General features: G+C 36.7%; 1 protein-coding gene across 4 annotated transcripts in view; it reads left to right on the top strand.

Annotated features, from left to right (window-relative positions):
- Positions 1-3,270: 3,270 nt before the first annotated feature.
- Positions 3,271-14,941, top strand: part of MTHFD2L (methylenetetrahydrofolate dehydrogenase (NADP+ dependent) 2 like) — a 109,483-nt gene continuing 97,812 nt past the window's right edge. Inside the window, exons 1-2 of one of the 4 annotated variants that reach the window (XM_025043824.1) lie at positions 3,292-3,310; positions 5,250-5,336. Coding sequence is in view for 1 of the 4 variants with exons in the window: in XM_015586098.2 (XP_015441584.1) it covers positions 3,327-3,463 (137 nt within the window). In the remaining 3 variants the exon portion in view is untranslated. Of the gene's footprint in view, positions 3,464-3,872; positions 4,327-5,249; positions 5,337-14,941 lie in introns of those variants that run through there. The other 3 variants (XM_025043822.1, XM_025043823.1, XM_015586098.2) reach the window with 3 other exon arrangements.

The raw sequence follows: 14,941 nt of genomic DNA, 5'->3' as shown, positions 1-14,941 counted from the left end.
TCAATTCATTAATTCATTAATTCAACAGATATTTAGTGAGAACTTAGTGTATTCTATCCATTGGTTTAGGCTCTGGGCACAATGCTCTGGAGGACACACAGAAATTAGACAACAGGTAGACTTGCTTGTGGGGCTACCTTCAGATGACAGAGGGGAATGACCTTCCTTTACTTCAACGTTCCCCAACCTCTTTGGCACCAGAGACCAGTGCTCCTATGAGAATCTACTGCTGGATGACTTGAGGTAAAGCTGACATGGTGATGCTAGCGCTGGGGAGCAGCAGCAAATGCAGACGAAGCTTCAGTTGCTCGCTAGCTGCTTACCTCCTGCTGTGTGGCCCGGTTCTTAACAGGCCACAGACCGGTACCAGTCCACAACCCTGGGGTTGGGGTCCCCTGTTTTACTTGATGCAGGCTCTTCCCTCAAGATGACTTTAAGGAGTTACTCCGAAACAGCGAAAGTCTGAGTAGAATATAACTCAAATTGCTCATTAGTGGGAAGCATATACTATTCATGTGTTAAGAGAGAGAAAGTAGGAGCTGCCAAAGTACTTGCATGAGATGGAGGATAAGAAAGAGGCATGATCAATGCATTTCCCTAGGTGACAGGGAAGGCCAGAGGATTAAAGAACATTTTGAATTGATAAGATTGTGTTTTGAAATATGTTGTAAATGGGTTCCTTATAAACCTTAACCAATTTTCAAGAAATTACTGAATACCTATTCTTTTCCCAAAACTATTCTAGGTACAATGGAGGTGCCAAAGAAGTGGTATATGTGGTACTGGACCTCATGGAGGACATGCTTTCCTCCACCCAACAGAACACAGAATATTGTCTACTTTGTTAGACTGACAACCTCTTGTGGGTAGGAATCCCTCCTTTAGAACAATTTCTCCTGACCTCATCAGACTACACCCTCCAGGGACAAACCTATAGCAAGACAAACAAGACAATTGGCTTCCTGTAATGAGGCAGAATGCATACTAGAGAAACTCTAAAATATCTGGTCAATTAAAAGGAGACATGTAGGTTATTATAAGATTTGGAGAAAGGTAGAATTTAAGTGAAATTTAAAAGCAGCAGTATATTTGGTAGGCTGAAAGCAAAAAAGAACTGTGTGTAAAGGGGCCAACTTCAGGTTGAACTGCAAAGGGGGCCTAGGGGCCTGTTTCCTTGGAATTGAAAAAGTTAAGGTAAATGTGGAATGTGTCCAGAAATCTCTCATCTGAAGCTCTGCACCTAGGTTGGAAATAAAGTCTGCTTCCTTGTGTCAAATTTGTTGCAGGAAGCGACACCCGACGGAGGAAATTGGAAGAAATTGGACGCTCAGACAACTTTGTTATAGGAAGGAGAATTTATTGGTTGGTGGAGCATGTGGGGTTAACAACACCAAGCACGGGCTCGCTTTGGTTAGATTTATTACAGTTTATATACCTCCGCAGTGTCCATGCAAAGGGCGCATGATTCCTTTGTCTGAGGTTTCATGTGTGCCTCCTGACTCAGGATGGGAGAGAGAGCTTTGGGTGGGGGGCTATAAGGGGAGAGGAATTTCCAGACCATTGGTCTTACAGGTCATTTGTCTTACGGCCTTGTTATCAGTACTGTTATAGGATTCTGGAGCAGAGAGATGGGACACCGAGGCTATAAGCAGAAAGCAACACTTATTAATGCCAGCACCTGCTCAGTGGATTCCTATGCAAAGGTTGAGCCCTAATTGTAACATAACAGGCAGTTTTATACAGTCTTGTTATTCCTACACAGCTACAGAGATAAGGAAGAACATTAGTTGGTTGGCAAGCCATGAATCAACAGGTGTAAGCTGGAGAGTCCTTGAGGTGGGGGAGGTAGCTATGGGAAAACATTAGCTGGAGAGTCCTAGAAGAGGGAGAGAGGGAAGTCAGGAATGAACTTGAACTGGATGAGTAGGTCATTTCTGCAAGCCCTTTCCTTTGCATTTTTCAGATGCCTCTTCTCCTCTCTTAAAATTCACTTGTATCATCCAGACAAGAGTTGGATGTTTCATTTTTATTGATATTTTAAACAGAAAATGTTCTGTCAGTCCATGATTTTAGAGAACAAAGATTCTAAATAAGAAAGCAGTGGTCAAATGGATTGTGATGACACTTCACAGCAGTAGCTCAACCTTGGGAGAAATATTATTTCCTTTAACTTTGCAGCTAGTTTTATCTGATTGTGTCTTATTTGTGTCTGTGATTTTGTTTTTTTTAAATAAGACAACAGGACCAAAATGGAATCACTTATGCTAAGTCCCATGTAACCAAACCAAGAGTTAATTACAGTTTCAGCTCTCCCAGAAATGGAATCTTGAATCAGTCAATCAGGAATCACCTAATCAGCCCTACTTAAGTAATCTGCCTCATACCCCCATCCTTGTTCCCACTCCCTTTTGCCTATATGAAAGTCTTTCATTTTGTACAGCTCCTTTCTGGTTGTTAGACTAGATGCTGCCTGATTCGAATCATCTTTTGCTCAGATAAAAAAATTTCATATACCTCAGTTTATCTTTTAATATGTCTCAGTGTAATGCATGGCAAGTCTGATTTTTACTTTTTCAAAAGGAGTTGATTTTTGCTTTCTCACTGCAAATTCACCACAGAACAGCAGGTTCCTAAGCTGTGTTAACTTGATCATACACTCTGGAAAAACTTAGACATTGGTCATTTTTTTCTTCCAAAAGTGGAAATCATAAGGTAGAGCTATAGAAAATCTAAGGTACAGGCGTTGTTTAGCCATGTGCCCCTCCTCCCTCCACACACTCACACATTTATGTCTTTCTCCAGCTCCCAAGGTATCCCAAGGTCGCATTAAGGGAGTGGGAAACAAAGAACCAATAACATCTTCCTGCTAAATCAAACTCCACATAGCTTCGGAGGCTGTTGGCTCAGGAGAAAGGTGGCGTGCTGCTTGAACTGATTAGTTTAGACGCCTTCCAGAGTCCTCGCTACGGCGGGGATCAGCGGCCTGACGAACAGGACAGAAGCCAAGCCGCCAGGTCACACTCTAGGCCACCAGTCACCAGGCCGCATCTCCGCGAACGGTGCCCAGCCGGGGGCTTGGGTCTTGGCCCCGCCCCCTGGCGGTTACGTCCCCCGCCTACTTTGGAGCTCGATTCCCGGCCCCGCCTCCCGGCCTTGAGCTTAGCTCCTGGCCCCGCCCTGCATGGCGTCCCGGAACTCGCTGCTGGTGGGAACTGCTTTCCGCTGGGCCGGGAGGGGTGGGGGCGGAGCCCGGCCTGCAGCGGCGAGGACCCGTGCGGCGGGAGGTGGAGCTTCCGTTTGGAAGTCTAGGGTACGTGGCCTTGACTATGCCGGTCCGCAGCTTTTCGCTGCTCGGAGTTCGCCTGGGCCGAGTGCCGGCTGTGGGCGGGAGCGCGGCGCGGCTCTGCGGGGCGCCGGGCGCAGCTGGGCGCACGGTCCGGGGCTTTCGGAGCAGCAGAGTGAGGTAGGAGCACTTTCCAACGCTCGATCTCCGCGGGTCTGGCTGCTCCCGGGCGTGAAGCCGCTGGCGGTGGGAGGGGCGGCGGGGCGCGCGAGGTTCCGGGCAGCCCTGTGGCGCGGCGCCGGGCGAGGCCCGCCTCTGCTCAGAACCTGGCCTAGCGGGCCACGCGCGCGGATTCTTGCGGCCTCTAGTCGGGCGCCTGAGAAGTGTTGGGTCCTGGGCTCCGGCACCAGAACGTTCCGTCTTTGCAGCAGGTGCATTTGAGTGATTTAGGAAGACGTTTGAGGTCTCAGGAAAGGTGCCATAAAAACACAGAGTTTGCTTGTTCAAACGTTTCTTTTTGTTTTGGTTATTGTGTTCCGTAAACAAAGGAGTCAGCGTTGTCTAGATGGTTTACTAGCGTTTCCGAATTCCTTTGTTGGTGTCTTTTCCAGCTCTAAAATTCTTAATGATTTCACAAAATCAGACAGGAATCTTAATTTCTCAGCATTTTTCTGTATGGAGCTTCCTGAACCTCTTCAACCTAAGATTGAAGCGATCCATCTTAAATTCGCTGCATCTCTTTGGCTCTTGTTGCTGGCTAGTACATTGCAAATACAGAACAGTACGGTTTTAACTCTTCTGTACAATGGTGCCCGGGAACACTTCCGTCACTTACTTGTTGTAGTTGCAAACTCAAACCTAAGAAGCTAAAAATATATTCCTTTGACCCAGAGCCAGTGAGTTCAGAAGAGATTCTGTTTTCAGACTTTCAGGGCTATCAGTAATGCGCTTTCACTGCCTTCTACATGGCCAGAAATGGTGTCTTAACTCGTATTTTTGTATCCACAATGTCCAACACAATACTTGGAAGAAAGTAATGAAAAGTAAGTAATGTGGAAACATAGCTAGCGCTTATTTAATTTAAATAGATTAACTCTCTATTGTATGCATTTGAACCTTAGCCTTGAGTAACTGAAATAAAAAACATTTTCTATTATTTGTACGTAGTTTACTTTGAGTGTAGTTTCTAATGACTAGGTCTTCCACAAAGATATATGAGAAAATAACAGTTATTCAGAGTTTGGTTGTGTTAAATTCTTTTGGTGCCTTAAAGATTTTGCCAGTTTGTTTGGAATTACCAACTCTACTACATAGGAAAAGGAAGTTCTGTAGAATTCTATTTGTCCTAAAAAATTGAAAGAATTATCTACTAGTCATTTTATCTATTTACTTAGATTTGTTTTTGTTTTTGTTTTGAATTTTAATTGCTTTAGGGCATCTTTCTAGGTTGAGGATAACCTTTTTCAAATTGTTCAAGTTGATTAATTTCCCTTTGTCCGCTTGATAGAAACAACCAGGTCAACCCATCCTCTCTGTGTATATTGAGTGGTAGTCACCATAGTTACAACCCAAACATTTAATTGTAGCCACTTCATGCTCATATGCCCACACACCGGAATAATTCAGATTTTTAAAATTATATTTAATGGCCTCCTTATAATTTAAAATAGTTAAGTGTAGTAATTTTGGAAAGCTATTCTTAATATAAGAAGTATTACTTTTGACCCATTTGATGCAGATTATAACTGTATAAAAATAATACTTTCGGTAGATTTTTTTTTCTTTTTAAGGTAACACTAATTAAGTTAGGATAGGGTGGTATTTTGATACCCTCTTGGCACTGAAAACCATATATGAAGATGAGGTTGGCTGTAAGGTTGAGAAACACCTTTGGACTGATGGGTCTCGGGTGGGGAGGAATTCGGACAGTGTGTTGATGCTTATTGGTGTCTCTTTTCTCTTCTAGGACCAGCAGAGAGAAGAGATTCCATCTTCCAGAGGTCACCACTGTCTGCCTCCCCACTTGTCCCCATCCTCAGTCATCTTTTTTAATGTATAGTTGTCTAGTTCTTCATAGTGAATGTGGTTTAAATCTGACAATTCCTATTGACTCGAAATTTGCACCTTACTGTTTTCTTACTGAAAATTGCCTTTAAATTTGATAAACTCTTCCCCAAATATATTGACTGTTTTAAATTATTAGATTTATTACCAGTTTCTGAGATATATGGAGCCTTAAGAATGAAAAAGTATTTTTCATTATTTTTTCAATATTTTTACTAGATGCCTATAATAATGGAAAATATAAATACTTTTTAGTGGAGTTTTTTTTTTATATAACAAGTGTAATATCAAGAAATGTTTGACAGAATTTGAAAGTTACAAAATCTTGATGTATCATTTAATATTTTTCTCTGGTTTTTATTTAAGATTTGTAACGAGATTTTTTCCTATTTACTCATGAAAAATTAGATCTTATTGGAAGAAAATATATTTAATGTCAAAGAAATAAATAAGCGCTTCTATATGTTGCAGCTTAGTGTTTCTTGAAATGAATTACATATATAGCCAAAAAGTTGAAAATAAAATTTTTGGTGATTAATTTTTTTTCATTTGCCTTGCGATGTGAGGATTTTACAATCAAAATATTCTTGGGTTATAAACATCATATAAGACTTTGGCCCAGTGCTTTTCAGTATTTGGAGCTGGGCAGCAACCTATCTCATTTGGAGGAGAGGTCACAGACCTTGTACACTGTCTTGCTCAAAGCAGATTTGCAAGTATCCTACAACAGGGACTTCCCCAAACTGCTTTAGATCATCCTAATGACTAGCAAAAGCAGTTTCTCAAAATATTATTTTGTATTACCTATTCTAATAAAAATGAGATAAGATAGCTATCTGGTCACAATTTTGATTTCTAAGCAGTTCTTATGTCATTTTAAATTAAAACCTAAAATGTTTCACCATTAGTGTCTTATATCTTAGTTTTATGTCTGTGTCCTAGTTGTTCAGAGAGTTTTCTCATTGAATGGATAATATGAAAAACAGAGACTAATATTAATCTTGGATTTTGTTATTCAATACATGTTTTTAGTAATAATTGAGCAATTTCTTTAATGACCTGAATCTTTGTTTTTCAAATGCTTTGAAGTTATGTTACCTTTTCATGTTGATACTTTGATGGGATGATAAAAACATCGGAGGAAAAAAGCAAAACACCAGTAATCTTTTCGTGGTCAAATGCTCTCATGGAATTCCATGGAGCTCAGTAAAGATTTTTAAAATAGTTTGGCTTAGAGATGATTAAATTGTGGAGGGAGGTTTAAGGAGATGGGAGCTTGAGTGAGATTTGAATTGTCAATGAGTGGGATAAATTAATGGTTAGTAATAAATGAAATTTACTATTGAGAAGTGCAATTTGGACCAGAGAAGACATACTAAAAGATGAGAAAACTTTGTGGTCAGAATGGACCATAGTCTAAATCTAAGTAAGTAATTGTCAAAATGTCAAAGATCTCAGAGTTAGATATTATGAAAGAATGCTTTTGGGGCTGCTCCACTTAAAATTACACCATAAGCATTTTCTGTTTGCCATTGTTTTGGTTAATGTTTTATTGGCTGTGTCATATTACATTATGTCAATTAGCCATAACTTAACTTAATCATCTTGCTATTGTTCAATGTCTAGCCCTGGGAACATATGAAATAATTTACTCTCAGAGTCTGGTCATGTTTTTATCAACATCATACCAACCAGGTTTGTTCACTTAATGATCTGAACTGTACCTACGTATAATTACTCTCATTAAAGAGAACTGAGAGACTATCCAAAGATTCATAATTCTAAAGTGAGGGCATAAATATAGTTTAAAATAGATGACCCTCCCCTCCTTCTCTCTTGGGCTATTTATGATTAATTTTGTGGTGAATATCATCTTGCCTTTAAGTAATCCAATTGTATTATTGAAAAATAAATTTGATTAATACTTAATGAACCCTTCCTTTATTAAATACTGAGATTTTTCACATTAGTATATCCTTTAATCCTCACAATAACTGAAGGAAGTAGATACTCTTCTCAATTACAGATTGGGAAATTAAGTCCTAAATACATTAATTTGTCCAAGTTAGCACAGTAAATAGATAGTGAAGATGGGGTTTGAAGATGCGGTTTGAACGTGCATGAACTACTTAGTGCCTATCTTTACAAGCAATTCGTAATGGTTAACATATCTCTCTATTGCTTTTCCTCTTTTTGGAAATATTTATTAAATCTTATAGGACTTTTGTGAATCAAGAAAGCTAATTTTGCATTTAATCTTAAATATTTTGTTGTCAGGATTCCTTAATGCAAGGTATTTCTTAACCTGGGACTTTATGCATAGAATTTAGGTGATCCATAAATTTAGATGGGAGGTGACTAACCTCTAACACTGACCTCTAATAAATTTAGCATTTTCTTCAATTGTGAATTTGGCAACAAACCACAGTAATACTAACAGTATGTGTGATGTTGCCAATAAAAACCACAGATATTTTAGTACCATAGAGGTGATGACAGAGATCTCAAAATATCATATGCACTTGTCACTACTTTGATATTATGGTAGTTATTAGACCTGCCACTAGATTATTATTTAATGCTTAAAAAAATGTTTGATAACAATATTTCAATAAAACTGGTATTTTATATTAAGCATTTAAAAAGATTATTCTGAGATTCAACTGACTGCCCAAGCGTTCCCATGGTCCAAAGCTTAGCATCTAAGATTCTGAAAAAGCATGGATGTTGTTTAGGTAGCTACTGTCTTCTAATTTACAGGTTAGGGTCCTGAAAGAATTAAGTTACAAAATTGAGTAACAGAATCATTCATAATGAAAACTTGGTTTACTTTTTATTGATGTACGAAAGTATAATTTCTGATAAAATTACTTCAAGGTGTAAGTGAAGTATTTAGGATGTGAAATGAAATGTTTTTAAAAGGCCAGAAACTTAATATTTCAGTATTCATGTACTTTAAAAACATTCATGTACTTTGAAAGGCTCCTTAGTACAAGTGTTTGACTTTATTCCATATGTAATTTTGCCCTTTTTCCCTTGGGTTCAATTTCTATTGTACTCTTAGTTCCAACTCAGAATCTCCAAGTTATGCTCTAATATACAAAGCAATTAAACTCTTAGGACTCAAGGAGAAATTTGAATTACTAATGATTGTATTAGGCTTTTCCATAAAACAGTTCTCATAAAACAGTTGCAGCTCTAAAGTTGTGGTTGAAAATGAGACTGAAACCTGGATGCAGAAGTGAGATGTCAAGTATTCAAATTAAAAATACACTGTTAATCTTGCATAGATTTTATTTTACTATGTTGTGAAGGATTATCTTGATATACAAGAGAAGTCATGAATTTTTTTCCTGTTTTCCTGCTTTAGGTAATTTAATACTTCATTTAGTTATAATAACCATAGATTAGGATGGTTGCAGTTTATTTTCTGGAAAATATAGGTAAATGAACAAACTCATAGAAACAACCGTAAATATTGATGACTTTCTGGTCCCATACTACTCCTGGTTATCTGAATATGTCTTCATCTATTACTTAATAAAAACTGGGAGAAAGAGCCATTTTTGCAAATCAGCCAGTTAACTCTTAGCTAAATCCTTTTATGTAGTCAACTGGGAACATTCTTATTGTATAGATGAAACTGCATGCCTTCCAGTGTAGTTAAAGTGACCTGTCCAACCTTATAGGTGCTAACTGTGAATCAAGGCTGACTGACACTCAGGACTTCTTGGGGTGGGTAATTTGTAATTTGTACTACATTGCGCTGTCTTGCTACTCATCCCCATTCCTCTCATGATTTATTGCTTCCTAAGGAAACCATGTTTAGTGTTAGCCCAACAAGGGAGGGAGAATAAAATACTGAAAGGAGTGCTCCTTGTCCTGCCTTCTGTGTGGGTCACTTGCAACATTTCTGCCTTTTCAGGAAATGCACCTGAGCAAGTAACGATAGGGTACATTGTGTGAAAGATATCCAAGGGGTTGAATTGACTACACTTTTGATGTGTATTAGTGGCAATGTGACTAAAATTTTTTGACCAAACCAGCACATTTTTAAGAATAAAAAGAGACATTAATGTAATGAAAATGATGTATTTAGAACCGTTATTGACTAACAAATATATATTAGTGGACCTGTAAAAGTTCTCTTCAAAACTATTTTCCAAATTAATATTTTACAAGATAATATATAGTTATACATAGTTATATAGTTAAACAATTTAAAAATTTTATCTTAATTTTATATTTAATTTTTTAAATTATGTGAATGTTAATATTTAACACACGTCAAATTCTTGGTACATATTCACATACTTGAATCAATTTCTTAGGCATAGCTTCCTTTAACACATTGATACTGATAATTTTCTGAAAAAAAAATCTTATTTTAAAAATCTTAATTTAAAAATCAGATTTACTGTAGGTTTCTTAAAAGTTGAAAATTACTCTTTAGAAAGTAGTATTTTTAGTTTTAAAGTACTTTCGCTATAGATGCTAAAGCACCTCATAAGCTCAGAGCAAACTCTGCTGACTGGAACAGTCTCAATTCTTGTTTTTTTCATATTGAAATGTGAAGATATTTTAGCCTAAATGTTTTCTCAGACACTATCTTTGTGTCTCCTTGCAGTATACCTTTCTTTGACAGATACTTAAGAAGATAAAGTCATTAAATAAATTATTCCGATTTACGATTTTTAAAATATTTTGCCATATGTAGTTGAAGTAAAATTATAGAGCTTCTCAATTATATTCTATTACATTATGAAATATAAATTTATTCAGTGAAAAATAGCTCTGTCAAAAGATTCTTTCCACAAATTGGAATATTTTGATTGAGATTATAGATATATTTGTTTACTAAAGCTGTCATAAGCAAAGTACCACAGAAAGATGGCTTAAAACGACAGAAATTTATCCTCACACTTACGGAACCTAGAAATGTGAAATCAAGGTATCTGCAGAGCCATGGTTCTCTCTTAGCCTCTTGTTGCATGCAGTCCTTGGTTTTCCTTAGTTTATAGCTGCATAAATTCAATCTCTAATTCTATGGTTACACGGCTATCTTCCCTGTATGTCTTCACATGGAGTTTTCTGTGTATGTGTCCCTGTGTCTCTTCTTATAAGGACAGCAATTATATTGGATGAAGGGCCCCCTCCAGTATGACCTTGTCCTATATCTTACTTACATCCACAAATACCTTATTTCCAAATAAGGTCATAGTCACAGGTACCAGGCATTAGGATTTGAACATATCTTTTGAGGGGGACACAATTCAACCCATAACAATGGACTTTCAAAATTGCTTATATATTGTTTGAACTATCATTGTTTAATTAGTTCAGTTCTTCCCTTGCTTTCGAAGGCATAAATTTCTGTAAGCTTTGGTTTCAGTAATTGCAATTCAGTAAAAGTTTCAAATCTTAAGTGCCCCCCACCCCCAGTCCTTGGTCTGTTTTTCAGATATGTTGATTAACAATTTCCAACAGATTTTAAACAAAATAATTATAGGCCTTTAGGTTGTTTTATAAAATAATTTTTCAAACATTTCTGAAATCTGATGCTGACAATGAAGATAGAATACTTTTTTCCATGATAAAATATTTTTTGTATTCAACATAAACATCAATAGTTTTGTAATTTACAATAACTTTATGTATACAGTGCTTGTTAATTTTGTAATCAATTTATATTTTATTTGATATATTATAGATTGTACACAGTTATGGATAACATATGTCTCATGACCAGTTTCAAGTACATATGCTTCATAGGTTTCTTTATGACAGCTGCCCCCCTATCAGGAATACTAGAGTGAGGACTCCAGCTCTGAGAGTGCTGGGGGCCTAACCTACTGGTTCTTAACTGGGGCTTGGCAGAAACACCTTACAGGTGTTTAAAAGAAACATTGGAATTTTTAGATCTAGTCTGTTGAGAGTCTTAAAAAGATCCTGGCAATTTCTTAGCCAGTCTGTCTCATCACCTGTGAATCTTGTGTTCTGTGACAGAAAATTTTGTCAGAGTTGGTGGAAGTTTTCTTAAGACACAAAAAGTGCAAACTCTAGAGGCAAAAATGATTGAGTCTTACATTAAAGAACTATTCATCAAAAGTAACAATAAAATAAGTGAAAAGACAAGCCACTTACTGGTTATACTTGGTACATTGGTATAAGATTAGTGTTCAGAATGTATAAATTACTACACAAATTAGATACAGATTAATAATCCATTAGAAAAATGGTTAAAACAGATGAACAGTCATTCCATAGAAGAGGAACTCCAAATGACCAATAAACCTATGAGATGTCTAACCTCTAGTAATTAGGGAAATGTATATTAAAACCACAATGGAATGCCATTTAATTGGTTAAATTAAAAACTTTGACAGTATCAAGGAAGTAGAGCAATAAAAGCTCATATACCACTGGTGAGCTCGTGAGCTAGTGTAACCATTTTGGAAAATAAGGTGGCATAAATTGAACACCTGTGTGTCCTATAATCCAGTAATTCCATCCATTGCTGGCTATATATACCTTAGGGAAATAGATATTTGTAGTGTGTATAATATATATTACTTTTAATACATGTTATGTCTAATGTTCAGAATACAAACATTAGATTAAATGATAAAGAAAAGCAGTGGAATTATAAACCAAATTTCAGGATAGCGTTTAATTATGGAGACAATAAGAGTTTAGATAGGGGAGGGTTATACAGATGATTTCAGTGATTATTGTAATATTTCTTTTTATTAAACTGGGTGGTAGTTTTAATTGTATTATTTTTCCTTTTCATATGTTTTATAGATATTTTGCATCTACTCGCTTTTAATATAATTCAAGAAGACCTGTTTTGATATCATTTAAAAAGCATTTTAAGACAGATAAATATCTTGAATGCTACCTATCTCACCATTTTATTTTGCTTAGTTCTTTTAAATATTTAGCCATATGCATGCATATTTTAAGTCGTAGTTATGTACCTACAATTTTTCATTTCATCTCTTCGCTTTATACAATGAATATTTTCAAATATTGCTGTTTTTATAATTATATTTTCAGTGGCCATATAATTAAAAAATTATAATACAATAAAAACATTTAATGCTTTGCTAATTTCACAAATATTTAATAAACACATACAATGTGCAAATACTCTGTTAGGTGTTAAGGATATCCGTAAATATAAACTACCTGCTCTACCCAGCTTAGAGTACAGAAGGAGAGACAGAAATTTTAACGAGGAGTTAAGGTGCTATAAAAAGCTAAGGGCAGAATGCTGTGGGAGCTCACAGCAGAGGCAGTTCCCCAGGTCAGAGTCTCTTCAAAGCTGAGACTTGAGGAATGTGTGTAAGTAAAGGAGGAACAGGCTTGGTAGGGAGGTTAGAGAGGTGAGAATGAGAAGGAAGAGTGTTTCAGGTCAAAGGAATAGTATATGTGAAGGCTCAGATATGAGGAGAACCTGGCACAGGTGATAAATCAAAATGCAGCTGTGCGTAGTGTGGGACTTGATGAGTGCTAAATTCTTTAGAAATAAGGCTAAAGAAAGCCCATGCAGGGATTTGAAGCTACAGGAAATTTAGATTATAGTTAAATCTCTCTTTTCTCAGTTTTTCAGGTCAAAATTTTGAAGCCATATTTGACCTGTTCTTTTTCTCACACCCTGAACCCAATCTCAGTACATTCCAGTGGCTCTACCTCAAAATAGATTCAGAATCAGACTACTTAGCACCTCCACTACTACCCTACTTCCCCAAGCCACCATTGTCTCTTCTTCCCTGAAGGTTCCTTCCTATGTGATCTCACATCCCACTACTTATCTGACCTCATGTCCTGTCCTAGTTACTTGTTCTTTCCACTGTAGCCACTGTCCCTGCTTCATCAAACATGCCTGGCATGCCTTTTCCTAAAGAGCGTGTACTTCCCTTTGCCTAAAACTCTTTTCTCCAAATAGCCACGTGACATATTTCCTCATTTCCTTCATTTTTAGACAAATGTCATCTGATTAAGCAGAGAAGTGACACCTTAACCCACCTCTATAAAATGGCAACTCTGGCCTCCAGACATGGTCTTTCCCTCCATTTTTCACACGATATGTTAAATAGTTGCTTTAAAAATTTGCTTACGTCTTCTTCAACTACAAAACTACAATATAGTTTTTATGAAAGTGGTCAGTTTGTTTTGTGCACTATTTATGTTTCCAGTGCCTAGAATAGCACCTGGCACATAGAAGGTAAACAATATGTATTAATAAACAATGGACATGTAGTAAGGGGTTTTACTAGGGAACTGACATGATTATATTTGGAAAATCACTGGCTCCAGTGTGGAAAATGGATTGACAGAGATCAAGACTTGAGCCAGGGAGAACTCTTAGGAGCTGTATGCTTCTGTGGCAGTACATTTGAATTCTTGCTGATATTTAACATACATGTTGAAAAAAAATCTCATTTGTTTATGCACTAAAGACTGTGCGAGCTAGATAATGTGTGTGTTTACCAGTTACAGTCATCTTTCCATTGGGATTCCACTCATTTCAGGTTGCTGCATTTATTCTTATTGTGTCTCCTGCAGAGCCAGGCTTGTTGAGGCTTTGCAGTGACTGAGGAATCAATGGGATGAGCCAGCTATTACCAAAAATGCTCAAAATTCCATTACATATTGGGTGGCAGTCTTATGGGTGTTTACCCATAAACATCAGCCAAGCCAGGCTATATCAAGACAGCTATAATTAGCAAGCTAACTTAGCACCTCACTGCTATAATGTAAAGTAAGTCCTGTGGCCCTCAATATACAGGGTGCATCAAAGTTTAATCTGTATATTGTCTTTTTTGGAAGCCAAGAATCAGTTTACACCATTGTCATGTCTGACATTCTCAGGGTCACACAGCTTTGTAGTGTCTAGTCCATAATTATTCTGGATTTTGTTCAGTGATTGCCAGTTTTACCATAGGCTATGAAGAAATTATTGTGTTTAACAGAATCAACTAATAAAACATGTCAGCAACAGCACTGCTATTCATGTGCTATAAAATGTAATATGGAGTTCAGGTGGTTTTGTCTTTCAAAATATAAATATATGTTCTTTAAGAGTGAATTCTAGCATATTAACAGATAAACCTGCTTCTACAGTAGAATATTTTACCCTGATGAATATTGTTGACACAATTTAATTTATGGAAAGTGTTTTTATTACCTTTTAGATATGAGTCATGCTGGAATTAGTTGCTATATCTGCAACCCTTAATATTTGATAATATAGGAGGTATTTATTCTCTTAGTATTAAAAGGCCACTTAATAAAAAATGAGCAACAGAAAGTCATAATAAATAGTGAAACACATTTGATACTTAATCTTGAAAAATAAACTTTAAACTCAAAGTAAGTGTATTTTATCTTGATTTCCTATTAGTATTATGTACTAATTACCAACATATACAAAGACACAAACTATGAAAACTCAAGGAAAAATAGTATCCTGAATAGCCCTCTATATTAAAGAATTTAAATTTGTAATTTTAAACTTTCCCACAAAGAAAGCTCCAAGACTAGATGGCTCACAGGTGAATTCTACCAAACATTTAAGGAATAAATAAT

The sequence above is a fragment of the Pteropus alecto genome, unplaced genomic scaffold (genome assembly GCF_000325575.1).
Source record: "Pteropus alecto unplaced genomic scaffold, ASM32557v1 scaffold161, whole genome shotgun sequence".
In the NCBI taxonomy this organism is placed as follows: Eukaryota; Metazoa; Chordata; class Mammalia; order Chiroptera; family Pteropodidae; genus Pteropus; species Pteropus alecto.
The sequence above is the reverse complement of the archived record's forward strand: the minus strand, read 5'-3'. Positions and strand labels throughout refer to the sequence as shown.